Source organism: Pleurodeles waltl, chromosome 10 (genome assembly GCF_031143425.1).
Source record: "Pleurodeles waltl isolate 20211129_DDA chromosome 10, aPleWal1.hap1.20221129, whole genome shotgun sequence".
NCBI classification, from domain to species: Eukaryota; Metazoa; Chordata; class Amphibia; order Caudata; family Salamandridae; genus Pleurodeles; species Pleurodeles waltl.
The window spans coordinates 489,255,028-489,280,855 of record NC_090449.1 but is presented as its reverse complement, the minus strand read 5'-3'; the positions used below and the strand labels follow the sequence as shown (position 1 = coordinate 489,280,855).

The 25,828-nt window shown below is 44.7% G+C and overlaps 1 protein-coding gene across 13 annotated transcripts in view; it reads right to left on the bottom strand.

The window, feature by feature from the left end:
* Nucleotides 1–25,828, bottom strand: part of LOC138261643 (uncharacterized) — a 1,036,964-nt gene that overhangs the window by 731,226 nt on the left and 279,910 nt on the right. For 11 of the 13 annotated variants that reach the window (XM_069210793.1, XM_069210797.1, XM_069210802.1 and 8 more), the window contains 2 exons: nucleotides 13,316–13,442; nucleotides 3,626–3,754 (listed from right to left, as the gene is read on the bottom strand). In XM_069210793.1, the coding sequence (XP_069066894.1) occupies nucleotides 3,626–3,754; nucleotides 13,316–13,442 (256 nt within the window). The remainder of the gene's footprint in view (nucleotides 1–3,625; nucleotides 3,755–13,315; nucleotides 13,443–25,828) is intronic. The other 2 variants (XM_069210795.1, XM_069210798.1) reach the window with 2 other exon arrangements.

Genomic DNA, 25,828 nt, shown 5'->3' with positions numbered 1-25,828 from the left:
GTGAGGAGACTATTTCTAAGCACTTTGTCAAGACTCTGGGAGCAGTTGTGACTCCAAAAGGCAGGGCTTTGAACTAATAATGTTTGCCAGCAACCATGAATCTTAGGTATTTTCACTTTGTAGGGTGGATGGAAATTTGAAGTTGTCCTCTGACAGGTGTGCAGTAGGCAGGGAGGAAGACGGATGTAGTCACTGCTTTGCAGTGGAGGTAGCACCTCAGGAGGCGGTGCTCTTACCTCTGTTGTTGTTATTGCTTCTGTAGGACCCCCCTAAAGAAATCCTTGGAATAGGAGGGTGAAGGCGGTCTGGGTTGAGAGGTAGGCGTCTGAGGTTGTTGATCTGTAACCAGGTGGGGCGACGAAAAGCACCAGTTTGTATGGGGGACTGTAGAGCACCCATGTATTTTTCTGTGTCTGTGTATTTTTTAAGCTTCTCAAGGGTAGAATCCACTGGAGGGCTGAAAAGATGCTCCTTATCAAAGGGCATGTTAAGCTTTGCTTACTGGACCTCCGGTTTGAAAACAGAGCATTGCAGCCACGCGTGCCTCCTTATCAAGACACTGGTGTTAATGCCAAGTGCAGTTGTATCTGCAGCGCCCAGGGCATGTGCAGCTGTATCTGCGGCGTTCAGGGCACACCGTATGGAGTTATTTGTAATGGTTTGCCCCTCAGCAACAATTTGCGGCCCTCTTTTGCAGTGCTCTTCTAGGAGAAACTGAAGGAGCTCATCCATTTCATCCCAGTTAGCTTAGTCATACCTGGCTAGTAAGGCCTGTGAAATGGAGATATGCAAATGGTTAGCTGCTTGTGCAGCCACCCTTTTGCCAGCAGCATCTATCCTTTTACTCTCCTTGTAAGGAGGAGGAGAGTCCCCTGTGGCCTGGCTATTGGTACGTTTGCTGCAGTGGTGGCTACTATGGAGTATGGCGGGACCTGTGACCTAATGTATGACGGATCTGAAGTAGCAGGCTTATATACTTTATCTACTCTAGGAGTGATAACACTAGAACGGATGGGCTCTTTCAAAAAATTTGTCGGCCTGACGAAGCATGCCAGGGAGCATAGGGAGAAACTGGATAACCCTACTGGTAGAAGTAAGGGTATCGAACAGGAACTCCTGTTCGATGGGGTCCCTGTGCAGCTGTACTTTGGGGAAGGTGGCTGCCCTTGCCACTACCTGCTGATAGGCTGTACTATACCTTGGTGGGGAGGGGCATGCGGGGAACAAATCTGGGCAATTATTCAATATGGGGTCAGGGTCATTTGTTCAATGGATCCATGTCTTGCTGTGTTCCACCCAAATCTTCCCCAGTATGTACAGGGGATCCCTGAGGTGTAAAATCGACTGCAGTAGGTGAGGCAGGTGAATGAGGAGGGGAGGGTGGTGGAAGAGAAGCAGGGGCTGGGGAGGTGGAGAACATGGATCAGGAGGAGGAGGTAAAGAAGGCTTGTGAGGTGTGCTGGTAGCCTTGCCCTTGGTAGAATTCTCTGGAGGTGGAAAAGTGTCTAAAGCCTCTTGGAAGGACAGTTTCCTCTTCAAAAGCAGGAGTAGAATCAATAATGCGCACTGTACCCTCCTGGATACGGAAACGTCACTGTTGAGTATCCCTTGTCTCCAAAATGGGTTCCACAGGTGAAGGAGTAGCTGAAGACTGGCTGGAGTCTTTCTGCTCTGATGTTCTAGGTTCTGTTGTTTGTGGCACCAACATTTTCGGTTGGTGCGATTTGGTCGGCACCGAAGCAGAGGTGGTAGCTGACTGGCTCAGGGCTGACGTACTTAAAGCCGAAGTTCAGACCGAGATGACAACGATTTCCTGGATGAGGTGCGTGAGGTCACAGCCGAAGGCGACGTTTTGGTGTTGGCTATTATCGGAGCTGAGCTGGATGGCAGGGCAGCCAAAAGAGTTTTTCAGATCCTGCCATGGCCTGGTGGCAGTGGCGGTCCAGCAACCTCTGCAAGGGGCTTTTTAATAGTCTTAGTTAGGGTGGGCAGGAGGGGCCACAGTACTCATGAGTTGCACAGATGTCACCTTGTAGCTTTCGATATCCAACTGTGCGTCAGAGTCAGAGCCCTGGATCAAAAAGGCCTCCTCTTCTTCTGGGTCAACTTTCGTGTGTCCCTCCCCAAAGATGCCAGGGTTGTCATTCAGAGTCTATCTCCAACCGACGAGCTCTTCAGTCCGCAAGAGTCTTGTTCAACCAGAAGGATTTGCAGGCGTCGCAGGTAGTTTCCTAGTGATCAAGAGAGAGGCTCAGGTTACACACCAGATGTTGGTAGGTGTGGGAAAATGTTGTGTGGTATCAATGACAGAAACGAAACGGCGTCCGTTCTACCAGCCCAGCATAATGATCGGTGCCACGTAGTGAGGTAGGGCCGAAATGGGAGAGGATGCCCCAGAGGGCACACGGACAGTGCCCGGACCAATGAGTGGAAATGAACGTGAAGATGGAAAATATGCGACCCACAAAAAATACTGTTGATAAAGAGAAGACGGAAAGAGATTTTGGACCAGAGTGAGTCAAAAGATGGAGCAAAGACAAACACTTCCGAACCCAACAGTGGAAAGAAATCAATTTAACAAAGGAGTCGATGCCCATGCGCAGTATCACAGAGAAGGAGGAGTCACTCAATCCCATGACTCGAAAATTATTCTTTGAAGAAAAACAACTTGCAACACTCAGGACCCAACTCTGATGGCTGGAGCACGCAGAGCATGTGTATCTACTGTCACATATCATCAGACATGGGCTACCGTAGGCCCACTGATGATGGGTTTGCAGAATTTTCCTTCAGTTGGTAGGGCCATGAAGCAACTGTAGACTGGGAAAGACTGGGAACCTTTAGCAAACCTGTTAGGTTGTTTTCATTTCTTTAAATGGGAACAATCTGAAAGGAAACTAAAGTGCTGCCAATTCACGAACGTGGGAAAAGTCTGTGAAATACGACTTAGCTAAACCGGGGGCAGTCAATGATTGTGTGCCAATAGGAAAGTAAAAAGCAATTTGAATGCACTTTCGTTTTTGGTCTTAAAGACCCTTTTATTTCAAAAGGTAGGTAGATACAAAGATAAAGTTTTTCTGCTGTACCATATGGGAAAATAAAGACTATGATTACTGCCAGAGGGCTTTATATGTTTTTTCTCTTCATATTAGTTCTGCAGTGGGGCTCTGAATGCTTCCTGTGCTATATTCCACCCCATGCCTTTTCCTAGCTATTCACATCCCTAATTCATCAGCTGGCCATGATGTTGCAGACTCATCAAGTCCCACATCAAAGTCACTTTTGATACTGCCTCTGCTACATCTTTACTCTGATTACATCATGTTGTCAGAGAGATACCCAGAAGGGACACATCTTCTCATCAAACCCCTAGCTACTCACTAATTGGTAATTTCTTGTATAACAAGTTAAGTGATGTACTCTCTAGTGTTCATCTCAAATCTACCACAGTACAACGCTAAAGTAGAAATGTGAAGAGGACATTTACGACAGATAAAACATTTTGGGAAGGGACAAAAAAGGAAGCAGTCTTCAAAGAATCATCAAGAAGTGGAAAATGGAAAGAAACGGCTTGCATTCAGCCATACTAACATAACAGTTCTGTATTACACTCAACTTTGCCCACCTCCTAAACTACTGACACAGCTGCTTCTGCTGGTAGCCTCTCTCTCGTTCCAGATCCCAGGACGGTCACACTCCCAGTTATGCTGTTGATGAATCCAGGATAAAATGCCAGGCTTTGGAACAGGACAATCTGCAGGGGGAAATGCATAGCCATTAACTGAAATTAATACACTGGGCTAAGTCTGAATAAAAGGTTGCTTTGTGAATGGACATCTGCAAGGATGGCAGCAAAGCAGATTACTTCCCGTCAAGCTGGCAAACCACATGACTGAAGATAATGGGTGGAGCACATCTGGGGTTTCAACAAGATGAAAAGAAAGGTGATGGTCATTCTTCTAAACCAGGTAAGTTACTTAAATGAGAAAAAGGAACAGAATCAGTTCTCCCGAAAGAAGACATCTTCAAAGACATGATAAAGTAAATGTATGAAAACATTAAAAATACCAATCTGCCTAGTCCAGTGAGAGATTTTATAGTTTTTGAAAATGATAGAACAGAAATCTGTACTAATTAATTATTAGTATTCTACTAGGGAAAAACAGGTTTTGCTTTTCTCACGTTAACTGGTCAAAGAAAATCTTAGAGCAGACGAATGTAGGTTAGACACAATCACTAAATATCTGGTTTTCCTTGTCTTTTAAATATTCCATCAGGCAGATTGATTTAAATAAAGACAGAATCTACCAACACCATGACCAAAACAGCATCAAAGGTTTTAGTGGAATTCAAGCGGTTTCAAAGAAAAACAATTTGAACGTTTCCAGTGAATGAAAATCTATTTCATGGAAGGACATCAATTTCAGAAAGTTGTCTGATACGTCCAAGTAAACGACATGACAGAACAATCTGCAATATTGCCTGCTAGAGTCTGCTGTTCTGAAAACAGATGTGGATGGTTAAACTCACAATGAAAAGTTTGAGATCATCATCCATGACTACGGTGTTAGGGGTGTTAAATGACACAACATGAGTCCTGATTCCATATGTATTCATATCTAACTTATGTGGGTATGACTGTGGTAATTTATTTTGGGAGGGGATATTTGCTTTGGAGTCTTGCAGACCAATGTTGACTTGGCCACCATGAATTCACTTAAGCTTTTTCATGTTCATATATTTTTTTCTAAAGACCAGAGAACGGCGTGCATAGGCCTGTTGTCAAGTTCAGCAGTTTTGTTTTGCAAGCAACAATTCATGGAAAGTTCTCTGTGAGGTTCTGGTCAGCACAAGGAGTGGAGCATCCCAAGATCAATTCACTGTGGACTTGCTTAAAATGCAACCTGACGCAGAGGTGCAGTGATCAGTAGGCATACCTCTGTATGGAGCTGAAGACAGGCACTCGTAAGATTCAGTAGGTATAGAGTGTGACGAAATTGGTGTTGGTGGCAGAGGGTGCACAAGGCAATATAGACTCTGAATTTACTGATACTGATTTTAAGCCCGATCTTCCTAAGAGGAAGGCCCGAGTGGTGACTCGCAAGGTTGCTTCTGCATGGACTCTGTCTTCCTACGGGTTCATGTGCCAATGACACTCCTCACAATATCAGGCAAGTGGAAAATCGAAGGAGAAGAAACAAGTACATAAGTATGTCTGACACAGTGACTATTGTGAACATCCTGCTATGCGTCATCAGAAGCAACACTTGCACTACTAGACCTTTTGACTGTTGAAGTTTGAGTTTTTTTGTTTTTAATTTTCTTTTGACTGATTTGTGGTTCTGTTTGGGGAAACCAGGGTCAGAATTGTTGAAGTTGTTTGGGTGGGTCCATTTGGAGAATCGTCTTTCTGCTTTAAAAACACTTTAAGGTTCCAAGAAGTCTGGGATGCCATAGGTAGTAAGTTGATCAGACAGCCTTAGAGAAGTTAGGCTAAACGGCATTTTTGACCCTATTAAAGATACAATATGGCTGTAGCTGTAAATGTACCTGTAAATGAATGTGGGGCAGACTGGGGTGCTTAGATAGTGGATTTAGAGGTATATATGATTTTATAGGTCAAGATGGATGGTTAATGTGTGATTTTGCCCCAGATGCCATTTGTATTTGGTTAGCGGATACGTGGAACGTAACTTGAAATCCTTCACTCAAAGTCAATATTTTCCAATGGAGTAAGCACTCACAGTTCAGCTGAACTCACAATGGCCATCTGGAAGTCAGGTGGGTATTGACCAGGTATTTGAACTACGAAATCACAGGAACTAGTTAATAAGATGATTCCAACAGTTCTGGCAATATGAAGAGCTTCTCCATATGATGCAACTGCACCCGGGGGCAGAGGTCAATGTCAAGATTACTCAAAACTTGCAGGGATGCCTGGAGAGAGAAGCCCATGCAACCCACACAGAAAAGATTGATCGGGGACTAAGAAGACTCACTGTGATTAATGATTAAAGGTCATGGAGCAGCTCTGCAACAGAAACATTGTTCTAGATACTGAAGTTGATGGTTTTTAGAAGTTCCTGAAGAGTGTATATTGCATGAGTTCTGCCAGGATGTTTTTGACTTGTGCTACTCAATTAAATGCTGCACAGCAAAGGAGTACAAAAATTAGATTGAATTTCTGCTGCCAGCCAAACTCTTGGTCTGCCTGCCCAATCTGAGTTGGGCAGACCACCAGGTTTATGACATCTGAATAGCATTTACTCTGTCAGCATAATTCTTCCTCCAACGGTCAGAGGGATTACATGTCTTTGGAGTTAAATCATTCGACCATTCACCCAACTCAGTGTGGGTGGTCAAATGGCTTGTTTTCTTGGCAGTAAGGGGCAATCTTAAAAAATGATCTGAATAAAATGGGAGAATACACCAATGGTTTTGGCCATTGTAGGAGACAGGGCTTTTGTTGCAGTAGATCCCTCATTTTTTTCCTGATATATGATGCAACTTTGGGTGAAGTGTACTGGGTTCCTGCTAACCAGGTCGCCATTACCAATGTTGTTTCCCAAAACTGCACAACTGGTCCTCTGATTGGCACCCTGTAAGTCCCCAGTAAATGGTACACCAGGTATCTAGGGCACAGGTACCAAAAACGGTCCCCAAGGGCTGCTGCATCTACTGTGCCACTCTATAGGGCCCCTCACTTAGCTCATACAGACTGCCACTGCAGGCTGCGTGTCTTGGGGCAGCTAAAAGTAAAAACACAACTGCCTGTGTGCCATGCAACCTAACAATGCATGCAATATATATGTCACCCCTACAGCAGGCTTTCCAGCCCTAAGGCAGGGTGCCTTATATTACATGTGTGGTCATATCTGCAAGAGCAGGTATACCCCTACTATGTATTTGCCGATTCTTAGACATATTTAGTGATCAGAGAAGCCATTTTAAGTACATGTGAAGGACACTGGTCAATATGAGTTCCCCAGCTCCATGATGATTTTATTGACAATAGGGATGCTTGGTATCAAACAGCTTATATTAAACCCTCGCTGATTTAAGTGATTGATTTTTAATACAAGCATACAGAGAGCACCTTACAGGTGCAGCCAGAAACATCTACCAACAACAACTAGTGTGCTGGCTGACTGGTCTAAACCAGCCTGCCACCAACAGACAAGTTTCTGAACCCCTAGGTGACAGCCTCTGCTCTCGGGCGGTAAGGAACAAAGCCTGCTCTGGCAGGGGTGTTGCACATGCCTACCAACAGTATGACCTGTGATTTAGCATTCCATGGCAAGGGGCTTCAAAGAGCCCACCTCCTTTGTATGCAAATTTGGCTGCCCTCAGTGGTGAGGAGATGCTGAACCTCACTGACCCAGGGACCATTTGGCACTTGAACAGTTGAGAAAATGAGTAGTCATAGAGGCGTTGTTGGACCTGGCCCATTTTGCAGGGTCATCCCCAATCTTTTTGTGTTCCTCCTCCTATTTTTCTGACCCTCTCCCTGTTGATTTTAGGACTCTGAGCACTTCATGATAATTGCTAAAGTGCATGCGCTCTCCCTATTAAACTTCATAAGATTGGCTTACACCTGATTAGCACATTGAATTTACCTGTAAGTCCCTTGGACAGTGGTATCCATTATACACGAGGCCTGTAAATTAAATGCTACTAGTGGGCCTGCAGTGCGGCTTGCGCCACCCACAGAAGTAGCTTTTCAAACCTGCCTCAGGACTGCCACTGCAGAGCCTGCGTGCACAGTTTACTGCCACCCTGACTTGGCAGGTCAAACTACTTGACAGGCCTAAACTCCCTTTTTACTACACCTAAGTCACCCCTAAGTTAGGCCCTACATAGCCCTATGGGCAGGGTGCTGTGTATGTAAAAGGTAGGACATTTGTCTTTATGTTCTACAACGTCCTAGTAGTGACAAAAAGCATATTTAGTTTCTCACTACTGTGAGTGCTGCTCCTTTCATAGGAGTGCATTGGAAATTATCTGACATGTGTTTAAGTGGTATCCTGTGATCTATGATGAATAGTGTGGGCTTGTTTAGTATGGTTAGAATGGTAGTGAGAAATACTGCTTACTGGTGTAGGTGGATTTTTTTATTACCATTATAGAAATCCCACTTATAGAAAGTGAGCATTTCTCTGTGCTTATGACTGTGGTGTTTTGCAGCTTGACTCCAATCCATGTCTGGGGCACAGTAACAGCTGGATCTGGGCATACTTCTCAGACAGCCAGTACACAGGGGGAGTGGAGGTGTCACAGGAAAACATCTGCGCATTCAATGGTCTTCCTGGGCTGGAAGAGTGAGAGGCTGGGCGCATTTACATTTGTATAGGCTGTGTCCTGCTTTCAGACAAAGGGCTTGTTTACCCCCTACTGATGTCTGGAGCCGGGGCAGGAGGAGAAAGGGGTCATTCCTGGAACCAGTTAGTGCTGGTTGGTACCCCCAGTCCCCTCTGTGGAAGCTGTCCAAAAGGTGTATATGTACAAGGGGTTGTTCCCCACAAGTAGACAAGAAGAAAGACTGATGGACCAGGAACCAGATGCTGCTGGAGGGACTTGACAGGAAACAGCCATTGGGACTGCCATGATGCTGTGCTGACCTGTGACCCCCGCTGTGTGTTCTACAATGGCCCCAAGGGCTGGGTGGTGTGTCCTCTTTTGGCTCACTCCAGCACATGAATAGCCCTCTCTGTTTCACTACTACAGAGCAAGGGGAGCGCTGGTCTTGTCTGATCCAGAGTGTGAGGAGCACTTTATTCCTTTCCCGTCACCAGACCATGTAGAGCGTTCCACTTTGGTCCTTGCAGCACATGAAGAACGCTGTTACTTTAAATGGTGACCGGTTGGGGAGCGGGAATGTGCCTGTGTCCCCTGGTGTGTAGCTTCATCCCCTTCTCTGACGTGGGAGAGGTCGCGAGGGGCCTGGAGCCAGGGCAGAAAAGTGCGCTCCATCCAGTGCTTCTGCAGCACAAGCAGGCACCTCCTATGGTGCAATCACCACTGCGGCCGAGGCCACACTCTGAGCACATCGGCTGGAGGTGAGGAAGGTGCCTGGAGCCGATGGTGGCCAGCCGTGGACTCACGGGCCACCACCTCACTGAGTAGTAACTGCAGGGAGATAGGGAGAGGTCTTGCCGCCCATCAGGAAGGTACAAGCGAAGAGTTCTCTCTGCACAAGAGGACTGAGGTTCTGATTCAATGTTGGGCGGGGTCCCAAGCTGGGAGGCTTGCCCTCCCAGGCTGCACTGTTAGGTGGGAGACACGCGGTCTTCAGGAGCCTCCTCTCCCTCCCCTCTGAGCACCGCATCCATGAGGGTAGCAGCCCCGGCTAGGATCTCTACACGGAGAGCCCAAAGAGAGTTTCTCCCCCTCCATTCTGCGACAAGGTGACCCTTATGAGAGGAGTGGGGTCGCATCCCTGGAAAGTGTCTTATTTTGCCATTTCCTTGCTGCTCCCACAGGATGAGGTGACCTCGGCGGAGGCCCGACCTGTTGGGAGAGAGGGTTACCGTATTTCCCCTGAAAGATGCACAAAGGCACAGTGGCACATATGGGAGGCATGGTGGGATGATCGCTATATGGTAGCTTCCTGTATTTACCACCTATAGTGCAATGGAGGTGCAGGTGTAACAGCCCTACAGGGAGTTTATAATATATGCCATATGGGGATGCTTTATGGGACATGTCCTGGTCCCTATTATTGGCATATATGATAAGGCCTGATATGACTGATGACATTTGGGATGGTTTTCATTCTATGTGCATTTACCTTGGTGATAGTGTTTTACCTGACAATGGCAACATGGAAATGTTTCTCCGCATTTGTGCATTCAGAATGATGATGATGATCTGACAACTGCTTATTTTTGCAGAATACCAGTAAACTATGTGTTTATTTGATTACTGCTTGCTTTCACAGAGTACTAGTAACCTGGGTGATGTTCGGACAACTGCTTCTAATAGCAGGGTATTACTTAGACATGTCATAGTTGGTCTAATGATGATTTATGTAATAGAGTTTATTTTTATATAATTTATTATGGAGTTTTCTTTTTGGTGTATTTATACTGTAACAGGTGTTGTGTGTGTTGTTCAAACACTTTACACATTACCTCTGGGATAAGCCTGACTGCTTGTGCCAAGTTACAAAAACAGTGAGCAGGGGTTATCTCGGGTGTGTAACTCCCTTTCCCTGGCTAGAGTGGTGCTCCCTGCCTAGCTGAGGTGCCTACCCTATCCAACCAGGAATCCTATTGCTAAGAGGCGTGCACTCCTTCAGGCCAGTTTCACACCTCTAAGTAGAGCTACCTGATGTGGACATGATATGTGAAAGTCTGTCATCTTGGTGATGGGAGAACTAGGAACTGTGAAACAGGGTTATGCTCACTTCGCACAGGAAGTGGTCATATAGAGGGTGTAGTGACCTCTGGGTGAGCAGCCTCTTGCTATTACCCTACACTCCCCTAACAACCCTAAACCCAGTAGTTAGGGGAGCCTCAGGCACCAGAAAATCAGATCCTACCGACCTGACAGAAGAAGACGCACACTGAAGAATCACAGAAGCAAGACCAGAAGACCAGCAGCTGACTCTGTCCCAGCTCCTCAGGACGTCCTGTCTGCTGTCCTCGATAATTGTGTCAAAATTGACTTGTCCTGCAACTGCATGCGCCCGCAAAAGTCTGAGAGGACTGCCAGCCTTCAACCAAGACCCAGGAACTCCAGTGGAGTATAAGAGCTGTTCCCCTGCATCCTGCAAGTACCCCTTAAAAACTGCAAGGATTCCGGACTGCCAAAACCCTACACAGGAAAGCAATACTGCACCCGTGCCCCCTACCACGAGTTGAAGTTGGCCAATTGTGGCAGTGTGGTCCCCACCCTCCAGACAAAATCCACCTTGGGTTTGCCAACTGTAGACTTCCCAACACTGCCTGCAGCCTCTTTGTGCACGCCCCCTCTACCACGAGTGGCCCAGTAACAAAACCCCCCCCATCAGGATACCTCTGCAGCAGCTCCCCCCACCGAGGCGAAGAGGAACAAAGGTGTCCCTACGTTCCGAGCATCATGAGACCTGAGCCCCTTTGTTGGTTCAGCCAAACTGCTCCCACAGCTTGTAGCATCTTTCTGACCAGACCACTGCCCACAGCATAACATTAGAGCACCCGACGCTGAAAAGCACCTCTGTATCCAGAGGCCCCAGTGCCTCCTGACGTGACCTGTTGGTGTTACCGTGGACCTTGCCATATTCTTACCTTAACTCCAGAGCAACGGTCCTGTAATTCGTTGCTAAGTGCCCAAAAGCAGTATATATGTTCTTTTTCCCATAGGATAGCATTAGGGCACCCAACGTTGCAAAGCACCTCTACACCCGGAAGGTCCAGCACCTCTTGAGGTGACCTGTTGGTGCTGCCTTGGACCTTGCCCCCTACTCACCCTAAGCACGGAAGATTGGTCCTGTAAAGTACCTGTATGCAGTATGTTCCTTTCCCCCATAGGATAACATTACTACTTCAGAAATTGCACTGTGTTGATTTTTCAAACCTGTAAAAAAAAAAAAAATGCATAGCTCGAAATGTATTTACCTGATCGTGATGATCTTGTTAACTAAAATTATATAAAGATAGGTGTTATTTTGATAAATTGGCATGGATCTCTTTATTGAGTTGTGTGTATCATTTACTGACTGTGTGCACTGAGCAAATGTCGAACACTCCTCTTTGATAGGCCTAAGGCTGCTCAACCACACTACCACCTAAGAAAGCACCTTGGGATTGCAAAAGCAAGCCCCTATCCACTTATAAGGGGACCCCTGGAGTCTTTGCATGATATACCTCACTTTGGTTTGCCATATAAAGTGCCAGCTTCCTACAGCGATGAAATTATTTTCTTTTGCAAAAATAATCTATTTTTTATGGCGGGGGAATAGGAGCTTTTAATAGTTTGGTGGAAGCGTCTGTCATCAATGACTGACGTACAGCAAACGTTTAACCGGCTATGCATGAGCCACCGTTCATACAAACCCACAGACTTCACTGCAGGACCAGCATTCAACTCTAGGTTTGGCAGACAGAGTACAAAGAGGTTAGCAGACAAAGTCCACTGCTACTTGTCTGCTTTTACGCTGTCCGCCAAAGTCTAAATCAGAGCCAAAGATATCAAGATCCGTAAGAGTAAGGACATCTCTTATTCTGATTTTGTGCGCTTCTGCAGTTGTGCATGCACTTACGGGTGTTTTTGGTAGTCAGTGAAATTGGTTACGTTTGTATTTTTATTAGGTTTTAGGGGTTTTGAGTAAACAGTGAACATCTGTCTACTTGAATATAGTTATCAAAGCAGTGTTGCATGTTATCACATAGACAAAACTGATGTAGAAATAGTGCGATTTATTAATAGTGTTTTAAACTTAGTGCCTGATTTAGCGTTTGATGGAAGGGTTATTCCATCACAAATGTGACGGATATCTTGTCCACTGTTTACCTGTTCAGATAGGATATAATGGGATCGTAATATGTTGAACAAGATATCTGTCATGTTTGTGATGGAGTAATCCCGTCCGCCAAACTAAGTCAGGCCCTGAGTCTTGGTTATTAATGGGCATGTAACATTAAGCCCCCTATAAGGTATTGCTTAGATAGTCACACATATGACTGTATTAAATTATGGGTGCATGTATAAAGGTATTTTAAAGTAAAAACAAAGGCTGAACTTTGTTTAATTTCGTACTGTCAAAAAAGGTTATTCTCTGCACTTCTGCCATCACCCTGATAGAGAACAATTTAATGTGATTGTGCTGCTGTCCATCAGCATCTCTGTCAGAATATACATTTGGATGTTATTAAAAATACAGATTCATAACATGAAATACAAGCTAATTGACCTCTTCAATTCCAACTGGTTATCTGGATGACCATTCTGTAATTTACAAAGAACAATGAAAAAGGTCTTCTGCAATTTTATTCAGATTGATTTTGCTAAATCACTGGCATTCAGTTTGCTTAGTTATGATTTTGGTACCCAATCCAAATCACATATTGCAAAACATACAATATGTGGTCTTTCTCTTCCTTTAAATGATCAATATCTCTCTAGGCTTCTATATGGTCAACTGCAATTGGCTGCTGGGAAGGAACTGGCTCTGATGGTAAGTAAATGTATATCAAGAACATTGAAGTTTCAAAGTGATACACATCTTAGTATGGAATGACCTTTGCTACGTTTGTTTGTTGATTGCATTTTAAGACACTGTGGGTAGAGGAAGAAAATCAAGTATATTACAAAGAGCTGCAGAAAGGTGCTGTACCTATGAAGACAAGAGCATCATAGCTGTCTTTCATCACATCCTTGTAGAGAGTTTTTTGCCAGTCTTCTAGAATCTCCCACTCCTCTTTAGAGAAACAGATGGCAATGTCTTCAAACGTGATTGACTGCTGGAAAAGAGAACAGTAAACAAGTTGAAATAAAGACCTAGAGGAAATTACATTCTGAAGAGTTTAAGACCAACTTTCTGCTCAGAGACTAAAAAAACGTTTGCTTTCATAGTCAGTGGCATTATAATCATCATAATCGTCCCACAAATTTCTTCCTGCACCATTAACAGTTTTCATTTCATACTTGGTTTTACATAATCATTATGGACAAAGTATCCTGCTAAGGGATGTAATTTAACCAACATAATAATCAAAGATACCATCACCATCTCACCACCACCTACTTTCTGATCAGAAAATCTACATCTTTAATACTTACTAAGCAAAAAAAAATGTGCATCCTGAACAAAAAGAAGAGCACAATGATACACATTCTACTGAGATTGAAGTGACCTCAGTAAGCAGAATGTAGAACTAATTTTGTCACCCATTTAAAGAAAATATTGGTTACCCCTCTACATTTAGTTCCTAGCCTTAAAGTAAGTATACCCTTAAATACAGTACTCCAACATTGATATCTGTCATAGATTTTCATGCTTGAATCCTTCGTTGTCATCGAGCTTGAAGTTCCATAGAGGTATTATCAGAGCAGTACAATAAAAGAAATTAGAAAAAGCTTAAAACAGTAGCACTTTCAAAGCATATTCACTCTATTGAAAAGATCCAAATGTTGACCAATGATGTGAGTGTGCACTGATCCCCAATCTCCACAGAGGCCACCATGGTTCTGATTCATACTGCACTAGTGATGGGATAGGAATAAGAAAACCTCTGATCAGGAAGAAGGAAGAGTGGCATGTGAATCTATGAACACTGGAGACCTTTAGTTCCAGTCAAATAACATTTCTCCTCCAGCATTTTATTCTTTCAAAAATGTATATATTTCCAGTATTAATAGAGCATACATTCATCCTCAAAGGGATCCCAGGACTAGACAGCAATCCTGACCCTATAATGCTCATGACGTTCAGACATAGACACTCCAGAGAGAATGAAAATGTCACTTACCCAGTGTACATCTGTTCGTGGCATCAGTCGCTGAGATTCACATGGTATGCATGAGCTCGCCATCTGGTGTTGGGTCGGAGTGTTACAAGTTGTTTTTCTTCGAAGAAGTGTTTTCGAGTCACGGGACCGAGTGACTCCTCCTTCTGTGCTCATTGCGCATGGGCGTCGACTCCATCTTCGATTGTTTTCCCCGCAGAGGGTGAGGTAGGAGTTGTACTATATTAATAGTGCCCGCGCAATGAAAAATGTAAGTATGTACCTATTAAGGGATTAAATAATATATATACAAATGTACAAAATTGAAGGTAACTTCTGAACTGCTACAGGCTTCCGGGGAGGTGGGTGGGTCCATGTGAATCTCAGCGACTGATGCCACGAACAGATGTACACTGGGTAAGTGACATTTTCAGTTCGATGGCATCTGTCGCTGTAGATACACATGGTATGCATAGACTAGTAAGCAGTTAGTTCCCCATAAGCGGTGGTTTAGCCTGTAGGAGTAGAAGTTGTCTGAAATAGAGTTCTTAATACAGCTTGACCTACTGTAGCTTGTTGTGCGGATAGCACATCTATACAGTAGTGTTTGGTGAATGTGTGAGGCGTAGACCAAGTGGCTGCCTTACATATTTCCTGCATTGGGATGTTTCCTAAAAAGGCCATTGAAGCACCTTTTTTCCTTGTTGAATGTGCCCTGGGAGTAATGGGCAGTTGTCTTTTTGCTTTAAGGTAGCAGATTTGGATGCATTTAACTATCCATCTGGCTATACCTTGTTTTGATATTGGGTTACCTGCATGAGGTTTTTGGAATGCAATAAATAGCTGTTTAGTCTTTCTGATGTTTTTTGTTCTGTCAATGTAGTACATTAATGCTCTTTTGACATCTAATGTATGTAGTGCTCTTTCAGCCACAGAATCTGGCTGTGGGAAAAAAACTGGTAGTTCTACCGTTTGATTTAGATGGAATGGTGAAATAACTTTTGGTAAAAATTTTGGATTAGGTCGTAGGACGACCTTATTTTTATGTATTTGTATAAAAGGCTCTTGTGTTGTGAACGCTTGAATTTCGCTTACTCTTCTTAGAGATGTAATGGCGATGAGAAAGGCAACTTTCCAGGTTAGGAATTGTATTCCGCAAGAGTGCATGGGTTCGAAAGGTGGGCCCATGAGTCTTGTTAGTACCACGTTTAGGTTCCATGAAGGAACAGGTGGTGTTCTTGGTGGTATAATTCTTTTAAGCCCTTCTATGAATGCTTTGATAACTGGTATCCTATACAAGGAAGTTGAATAGGTAGTTTGCAGGTATGCAGATATTGCTGCAAGGTGTATTTTAATAGAAGAGAAGGCTAGCTTTGCTTTTTGTAAATGGAGCAAGTAATTTACTATATGTATTGGAGTTGCATCTAGTGGTTGTATCTGATTATGATGGCAGTACCAAACAAATCTTTTCCACTTACTTGCGTAGCAGTGTCTAGTGGATGGCCTTCTGGCCTGCTTTATGACTTCCATACACTCTTGGCTAAGTTGTAAGTGTCCGAATTCTAGGATTTCAGGAGCCAGATTGCTAGATTCAGCGATGCTGGGTCCGGGTGTCTGATCTGTTGGTTGTGTTGCGTTAACAGATCTGGTTTGTTGGGCAGTTTGATGTGTGGTACTACAGACAGATCTAGCAGTGTTGTGTACCAGGGTTGTCTTGCCCACGTTGGTGCTATTAAAATGAGTTTGAGTTTGTTTTGACTCAATTTGTTTACTAGGTAAGGAAGGAGAGGGAGAGAAGGAAAAGCGTAAGCAAATATTCCTGACCAGTTCATCCATAGGGCATTGCCTTGGGATTGCTTGTGTGGGTATCTGGACGCGAAGTTTTGGCATTTTGCGTTCTCTTTTGTTGCAAATAAGTCTATTTGTGGTGTTCCCCAGAGTGTGAAGTAGGTGTTCAGAATCTGTGGGTGGATTTCCCATTCGTGGACTTGCTGGTGATCTCGAGAGAGATTGTCTGCCAGCTGATTCTGGATCCCCGGAATAAACTGTGCTATTAGACCAATTTGATGGTGGATTGCCCACTTCCATATTTTTTGAGCTAACAAGCTTAACTGCGTTGAATGTGTTCCTCCTTGTTTGTTTAGATAATACATCGTTGTTATGTTGTCTGTTTTGACAAGGATGTATTTGTGGGTTATGATTGATTGGAAAGCTTTTAGTGCTTGAAAAACTGCTAATAATTCTAGATGATTTATATGCAGTTTTGTTTGATGTATGTTCCATTGTCCTCTTATGTTGTGTTGATTGAGATGTGCTCCCCACCCTGTCATGGAAGCATCTGTTGTTATTACGTACTGTGGCACTGGGTCTTGGAAAGGCCGCCCTATGTTTAAATTTATACTGTTCCACCATAGAAGCGAGAGGTAAGTTTGGCGGTCTAGCAACACCAGATCTAGAAGGTGACCCTGTGCTTGAGACCACTGTGAGGCTAGGCACTGTTGTAAGGGCCTCATGTGCAGTCTTGCGTTTGGGACAATGGCTATGCATGAGGACATCATGCCTAGGAGCTGTAGTATTGTTCTTGCTTGTATTGTTTGGTTTGGAGACATGTGTTGAATGACTCTGTTGAAATTGTGGATCCTTTGTGGAGTTGGCGTTGCTACTCCTTTTGTCGTGTCTATTATGGCTCCTAGATATTGCTGTACTTTGCTTGGCAGAATGTTTGATTTTGCAAAGTTGACGGTGAACCCTAGTTTGTAGAGGGTTTGTATGACTTGATTTGTGTGGTTTGAGCATTGTGTGAGCGAACTGGTTTTGATTAGCCAGTCGTCTAGATACGGGAACACATGTATTTGCTGCCTTCTGATGTGTGCAGCGACTACTGCTAGGCATTTTGTGAATACTCTTGGAGCGGTTGTTAAACCAAAAGGCAATACTTTGAATTGGTAATGTATTCCTTTGAATACAAACCTTAGATATTTCCTGTGTGATTGATGTATTGGTATATGGAAATATGCGTCTTTGAGGTCTAGGGTTGTCATGTAGTTGTGTTTTTTGAGCAATGGTAACACTTCTTGTAGTGTGACCATGTGAAAGTGGTCTGATTTGATGAATGTGTTTACTACTCTGAGGTCTAGAATTGGTCTCAGTGTTTCGTCCTTTTTTGGTATCAAGAAGTACAGTGAATAAACTCCTGTGTTTATTTGTGTGCTTGGTACTAATTCTATTGCATTTTTTTGCAGTAGTGCTTGAACTTCTATCTCTAGAAGCTGTGAATGGTGTTTTGATAAATTTTGTGATTTTGGTGGTATGTCTGGAGGGAATTGCAGGAATTCTATGCAATAACCATGTTGGATAATTGCTAGGACCCATGTGTCTGTAGTTATTTTGTCCCATCCTTCGTAATATTGACGTATCCTCCCCCCCACTGGTGTTGTGTGGGAGGGGTGAGTGACGTGTGAGTCACTGCTTGTTGGTAGTGGTTTTGGGGCTTTGAAATCTTCCTCTATTCCTAGGGAATTGCCCCCCCTCTATACTGTCCCCGAAAACCTCCCCTGTACTGTCCCTGGTAGGTGGACGGTGCGGACTGTGAGGTGCTAGCTTGTGTGGCGTGACCCCGAAACCCTCCTCTAAAAGGTGTTTTGCGGAAGGTGTTATAAGATCCTCTGCTCTGCGGGGAGTAGAGTGCGCCCATGGCCTTGGCAGTGTCAGTGTCCTTCTTGAGCTTTTCTATGGCTGTGTCGACCTCCGGACCGAACAGAAGTTTTTCGTTTACTGGCATGTTAAGTACTGCCTGCTGAATTTCTGGCTTGAATCCAGACGTTCTGAGCCATGCGTGCCTTCGGATGGTAACCGACGTATTAATTGTCCTTGCGGCCGTGTCTGCTGCATCCATGGAGGAGCGTATTTGATTGTTGGAAATGTTTTGACCCTCCTCAACAACCTGTTTTGCTCTTTTTTGCAGATCTTTTGGGAGATGTTCAATGAGATGCTGCATCTCATCCCAGTGGGCTCTGTCGTAGCGCGCTAGCAGCGCTTGTGAATTTGCGATGCGCCACTGGTTTGCTGCTTGGACAGCAAACCTCTTCCCGGCTGCATCGAACTTCCTGCTTTCTTTATCTGGGGGAGGTGCATCCCCAGAAGTGTGTGAATTTGCCCGTTTTCTGGCAGCCCCTACCACCACAGAATCTGGTGGCAGCTGAGAGGTGATGAATACAGGGTCCGTAGGAGGCGCCTTATACTTTTTGTCCACCCTAGGCGTCACTGCCCTACTTTTAACTGGCTCCTTGAAAATGTCCTTTGCATGGCGTAGCATGCCTGGGAGCATCGGCAGGCTTTGGTAGGAGCTGTGGGTTGAAGAGAGGGTGTTAAATAAAAAATCATCCTCTACTTGTTCCGAGTGTAGTTCAACATTATGGAATAGTGCTGCTCTAGCCACCACTTGTGAATAGGCTGTGCTGTCTTCCGGTGGTGATGGCCTAGTTGGGTATGTGTCTGGGCTGTTATCAGACACTGGTGCGTCGTACAAGTCCCACGCATCCTGATCTTGGTCATCGTGGCTCATGGCGGTGTGAGCTGGCGAATGTGACGGGGTGTAAGTTGGCGAAGCCGGAGTTACAGGTGGAGGCGAGGGAGGAGGTGTTACCTTTTGTGCTGTTTGTTGCTGAGGAGTAAACTGAAGCGTTCTCTTTCGTTTGACAGGTGGAAGGGTACTGATCTTCCCAGTCCCCTGCTGAATAAAGATACGCTTTTGCGTGTGATCCACGTCAGTGGATTGCAGTTCTTGTTCAAATCTATGTTTCTTCATTGTGAAGACATAGAATGCTCTTCAGTATAGGAGCCTGAAACAGGGTCTGATGTCGCTTTTTTCGGCTCCGAAAACCCTGTTGATTGTTTTTTCGGCTCCGAGGTAACCTTCCTCTTTTTCTGTGCCGAAAATTCTTGGCCTCTATGGTCTTCGGCGCCACTGTCTCGGCGTCGATCCGTGTCGACACCGAACTCTCGGTGTCGATGCTTCTGTTTAGCACTCTCTCGGTCCCGAGGAGGCTGCGTGCCGGCGTCTCGACCGAAGTCGGACGATCTCAACACTGAATGGGCCTTTTTCGGTGCCGATTGTTGGTCACCGAGAATTTGGGTGGAGCCATGGCCAGTTGGCAGTGACGTCCCCTGGGCCTTCTTTCCTTTTTTCAGTTCTGATCTCGACGTCTTACTCACAGTTTTTGTAGAGTCTAGTTCGTCGGAGTCTGAAAAGGATTCCTCCTGTTCCTCTTCTGTCTGGAACTGTCGACGCTCCTTTGGCGTGGACGCCATCTGCAGTCTCCTCGCTCGACGGTCGCGCAGAGTTTTTCGGGACCGGAACGCCCGACAGGCCTCACAGGATTCTTCGCTGTGCTCGGGTGACAGGCACAGGTTACAGACCGAGTGTTGGTCCGTATAAGGATATTTGTTGTGGCATTCGGGGCAGAATCGAAACGGGGTCCGTTCCATCGGCGTTGTTCCCCACGCGGTCGGGCCGACTAGGCCCCGACGGTGTGCCGAAATCTACCCCGAATGGCACCGAAGCGCTTCGATGTTCAATGCGTCGTCGTATGTGTCTATCTCGAACCGGATCGCAACGATACCGTCGAAAATCTTCCGTTTTCACTATCTTTCCGTTCCGAAACCCGGAGCGACAGGAACACGTTCGAACCCGATGGCGGAAAGAAAACAATCGAAGATGGAGTCGACGCCCATGCGCAATGAGCACAGAAGGAGGAGTCACTCGGTCCCGTGACTCGAAAACACTTCTTCGAAGAAAAACAACTTGTAACACTCCGACCCAACACCAGATGGCGAGCTCATGCATACCATGTGTATCTACAGCGACAGATGCCATCGAACACAGGTTTTCAGCAGTTTCCCAAATGAGATGAAATCAGGGTGTAAACAAAGACTACGGGGAAGGGCATTCCAATCATTGGCTGCCAAATAGTGAAGAAGGCACCTCTCATGGATGCCTTCTTAATGTACCTGTGTTAAATAGTAGCCTGGTTAGCTGATTTGAGAGCTGTTGTTAGCTGGCAAAAAAAATCTACTTCTTAAAGCCACAGGACCTTTGAAATGCAAGGCAAAGAATGTTGTCCAAAACCGAAGTCCTGGCAGGAAGATTGCAGATTAGTAGTGCTGCAATATTTTGAATACATTGTAAATGAGTAAAGAGGTAGTCACCCATCCTCTAAATACAAGGGATTTCCAGAAACAAGTTGAATCATAGTAAGTGGGAGTACAATAGTTTTGCAACAGTCAGTAGGACTCCAGTGGAAAATCCTGCGAAACAACTCCCGTAGAGAATAGTGACCTGGTCCTTAAGAAAGAAAGAAAGAAAGAAAGAAAGAAAGAAAGAAAGAAAGAAAGAGAGAGAGAGAGAGAGAGAGAGTCATCAATCAGAAAACATAAGATCTTAACTGCTCTTTTAGGCTTCAGGGGCGGACCCAACAAAGCAGGCCACTACAAGTCATTTTCAGGTATTACAGGCATTCCTGAATGATGGGATTTCTGTTTTCTCCCCATTTAGCTTAGGCAGCAGGACTTATTTCAGTCCACCATTTCTGCATGACAGTTACAAGTGTCCTCACTCATCTCATTGACTGAGATCATCAGCTGGGTGTCACCAGTATACAAAGTCATCTGAAAGCTCCTGGCTCTGATTATGCCAGCCAAAGGATTCACTTAGATGCTAAGCAGCCAGGGACGCGGAGAGGAACCCTGTGGGATGCCACAGTGGACCGCCACAGGCTTAGATGAAAATAGGGGTAAATGAACAGAGACCGATTAATCAGAAAAGAACACATCACAAAGAAAATTCATATACTTGAAGCAGAACACCAAGCAGCTTCCAGTATGTAACTGACACATTATTATTATTTATGTGTTTATTTAATGTAGCTCAAAAATTACCCAGAGATGTTAGAGCACTTTACAATACAAACAGAACATAAGAATCATAAATTACACCGGTCACAAATACTGAGTACACTGATGTAAACTGTGCGAGGCTGAAGAAAGTGTAACATAATATCAAGGTGAAGGTCAGCTTTAAGGCAAACCTCAGTGCAAAATATAAGTTCAGGAAGGGTTGGTCGGGAGAAGAGAATTTGACTCAAGTGTCTTTCAAATGCAATGGCTTTCAGTTCAGATTTAAGGATTGTCAATGAGCTATTGATGCTTGAGCCCAGAAGCAAAGATTTCCAGATTCTGGCAGCCATACCCAAAAAGGATAACCGCAAATTACTTAATTTAAAAGGTTGGGGGCTCCATAAATGGTGCTTCAGCATTCCGTAATGGTCTACTCCAACTACATTTCTTAAGCTTGGCAGCTAGGTATCGTGGAGTGGAGGTGTGCACCAGGAGTAAAACAGGCTGTTTTTTGTATGGCTCTGGCTTCAACAGGCAGCCAGCTGAGTTACAACAGTATCTGTGAGATATGGTCACACATTTTGGCCTGAGACAAAAAATGCTGCTGCCATGAAATGAAGCTATAAACTACCCAGAGCAGAGACAACTGAAAGCACACATTTTTGGACAATGGTGGCGACTTCTGGCTGTAGACTAAGGGCCTCATTACGACCCTGGCGGTGGCGGTACACCGGTGGTAACACCGCCAACAGGCTGGCGGTGTACCGCCAGTGTATTATGACCATGGTGCATTAGCCACGGCCATACCGCTGACCCCTGCAACATACCACCAGGCTTCCACCAGGTGGTCATAATCTATGGATTATGAGTCCCCAACCGCCAGCCTGTCCATGGCGGTAAAAACCACCATGGAAAGGCTGGCAGTAAAGGGCACTTGGCATGGGCAGTGCATGGGCCGCCAGGCACAGCCCCACTGCACATTTCACTGCCCGAAATGCGTGACGGGTGCTGCTGCACCTGCTGCACATCAACATTGCTGCCAGCTCTATTATGAGCCGGCTGCAATGTTGATGTGACTTTTCCGCGGGGCCAGCTGAAAAGTCATAATAGGGAGCCACCAATACCGCCAGCACTGGCGGTATAGTGGCGCCCGCAGCTTCGGCGGTCCTTCTATAAGACCGCCGAAGTTGTAATGAGGGCCTAAGTCTATTGTCAATGATGAATCCTAGGGATTTGGTACTTTTGACTATGGTAGGTTTGAAGTTGAAGATGTTGATTGAGTCCATCCAGGGTTGAACTGGCTGTTGAGAATGGGACGAGGAAATGAGGAGAAGGATAAGGTTCTAATGATAAGCAGTCATCTAATTTTTAACAGTGTTTAGAGTACTGGCCAGGTGGAAACATTTATTTGAAATAGTTGAGTATCTTGAGCATATTGCGTATTATCAGCATGCTGATGATATATAATCCCAGAGTTATTTAGTACAACTCAGAGGAATTTGGGGCCAGATGTAGGTACAAACCATTTTGCGACTTGCAAATTGCGATTCCTTCAGACTCGCAATTTGCAACTCGCAAACTGGTATGCAGAAAGGTGTATCAGACTCCTTCTGCGACTCGCTATGGGGTCGCAAAGACCCACCTCATAAATATTTATGAGGTGGGTTGCAGTTTGCGACCCCATAGCGAGTCTAGGCACTCACGGGGATGGTGGCCTGCTGGAGACAGCAGACCACCATGTCTGTGACTGCTTTTGAATAAAGCAGTTTTTTTTTTTCTTTTTGCAGCCCGTTTTCCTTAAAGGAAAACGAGCTGCAAATAGAAAAAATACCGAAACCTTTTTGTTTCGTTTTTTTCCAGAGTAGGCAGTGGTCCATAGGACCACTGCCTGCTCTGAAAAAATATTTTTGTTTGCGTTCACAAAGGGGAAGGGGTCCCATGGGGACCTCTTCCCGTTTGAGAATGAGTTACCATCCACTTCAAGTGGATGGTAACTGCAAGTTGATTTGTGACCGCTTTTGCGGTCACAAATCAACTCTACATTGCGATGCGGTGCCAAATAGGAAGGGCACACCCCTTCCTACAGTATTTGCAAGTCAGAAACACATTTTGCGAGTCGGTACCGACTCGCAAAATGTGTTTCTGCATCGCGTGAGGCCTTTTGCGCCTCGTAAATGGCGTTTTTCGCCATTTGCGAGGCGCAAAAGGCTACCTACATCTGGCCCTTGATGTGTAAGATAAAGAGTGGGGCTAAAATCCCTAAAGGATCCATTTACAGAAGGTAGCTTTCAGAGGCTGGAACCAAATTTAACCTCTGTGATCTGTCAGATAGGTATGACTTGAATCATTTGAGGACCACTTCATTAATGCCCAACCATCTTTTACAAGTATTTGGAAGCTTAGGGTAATTTACAGTATCAAAAGCTGACTATAGTTCGAGAAGAATCAGGAGGCAGGAGATGCCCAAATCCAGGACGTGGCTGGCCTTCATTGTTGACAATTTGGAACAATGCCGTTTCTGTGCTGTCTTGGATACATTGCATTGCCACAGAACATTTGATTAATTTTGCAAGAAAGCAGAGTTTGGATACAGGATGAAAGTTTGATATCATACAAAACTCAGAGGTGTTTTTTCAGAGGTGACTTAGCCACTCTTGAAACTGTCAGGCTAAGTGAGAGATTCGCTTGTTTTGTTAAATATGGAACAGGTGTAGATTAACATCTATGACATTATTTCCAAGAATGGGATCCATTGAAATGGTTGGAGAAAGACATGCAAATGATGGGTAAAGGAGAAGAGGGTCGTTTGAAAGGAAAAACAAGAGGCAGCAATCTGAATATTTTAAGTAATGGTCACGTTTTCATGTTAGATTTATTAATAAAGAAGACGCTTTTTGAGACAGCATGCAATTTGAGGATGCAAGGGGCTAGACAGCAGTAACATTATTGGCATGGGAAGATAGTACTACATTGAGTAGTTTGATATAGGCTAGAATCTGCAAACAGCCTGTGGGTGTAGAGCTACCACTAGACCCCTGATTCAGTAAAGACAGCTGATCGGAAGCTTAAAATAATGGCTGGGCGAAAACCCTGACAGAAGATACTATGAACGCTGAACAGATGTCGTAACAAGTTCGGCTTATGGTATTAATTGTAAAGCAAAGTGGGATTCATTTTGGAACACTCTGGTCCAACATGGTACAAGATATAGGGAGGGTATCGCTTTCCCCGGCAAGTGAAATTGTCTTGTCTGCATTTCTGAGGCTGGAAATCGAGACACCGAAATTCAGTTTAGACTTTGTTAGCAAGGTGCTTCTGATGAGACTTCCTGAAGGATTGCCCTTTGATAGAAAGTAAAGGTGAGGTCCTCATGTTCATCTTCCTTTTGGTATTTTCATGGGCTCAGTCAGAGCTAGAGGTGCCTCATTGGTACAAAACGGCTGGGAATATTGGGAATGGTGAAGGAGACAATTGCTCGAGCCAAACTGGGGAAAGGGACCGAAAAGTGTGGACACTGTCAGGGATTATTGTAGGGAAGAAGGTGTATGTGTGGGGATCATCAAGGAATACCCAAATCGTTCTGAGAAAAATTAAAATAGATTACGCATAAGCAAGAAGAGGCTAACCTCAGCAAAAAAGAGAATGTAAACCCCTGAGCTGAAAGCCAACTTTCTAGAAGAATCTTCATCCAAACAATGTCATGTTATTGTGTGGCAGATTTTCCATGCTGCAGTTCTCCGTGTCTGACACAGGAACTCTGGCATAAAAAGGTGCTGTGGACAGGCCTCTCCTTGCAGAATAAGCTGACAAAGCAGCACATACGGGACAGCCATCTTTGAGCAAACACAAACAACAGCCTTTATCCATCTTAATATTCCTTCATTTGACAGCAATTGTCTACTTTGTAGGTGTCCGAAAGCCACAAACAGTTAATGTGACTGCCAAAAGGATTTGGTACCACTGATCTTGAATTTCAAGCATCTGCATGTTTCTAACATATGAACTGCCTCTGGTAGGAACCCTGAAGAAATGTTTGAGCAGAACATACGAAATTGAAGTTGGCAGGCACCTTACAAATGAATCGATATGTGGAAGAACACTTTGTATATTGATTCAACTGGTTGCTTAATCAACTGGCTGAGTTACATAATTAGCTATCATGGTGGTGCAGGGAGTTGCACAGGTGAGAACACCATGAGCAGGCCTCTAAGAAATTATTTCATAATCCTAGATGATAGAAGAGCAAAGGTGAATTGACACAAAGAGCCTGAGGCTCACTCTTTTGCCCCCCTATCAAATGGTGCTAAGGAACACTGTCTTAATAGTAAGAAGTTACTGAGGACAGCTGTGAAGCGGCTAAAAAGGTAATGAACATCAGATAAGGAAGGACTAGATTTAAGTCCCACTGGGGCATCACAAAGGGAGAAACAAATGTGGTAGCCCTTTAAAAAAATGCATAACAATGGTGACTTAAACACTGAGGGCTGATCAGTCAGCAGTAAGAAGGC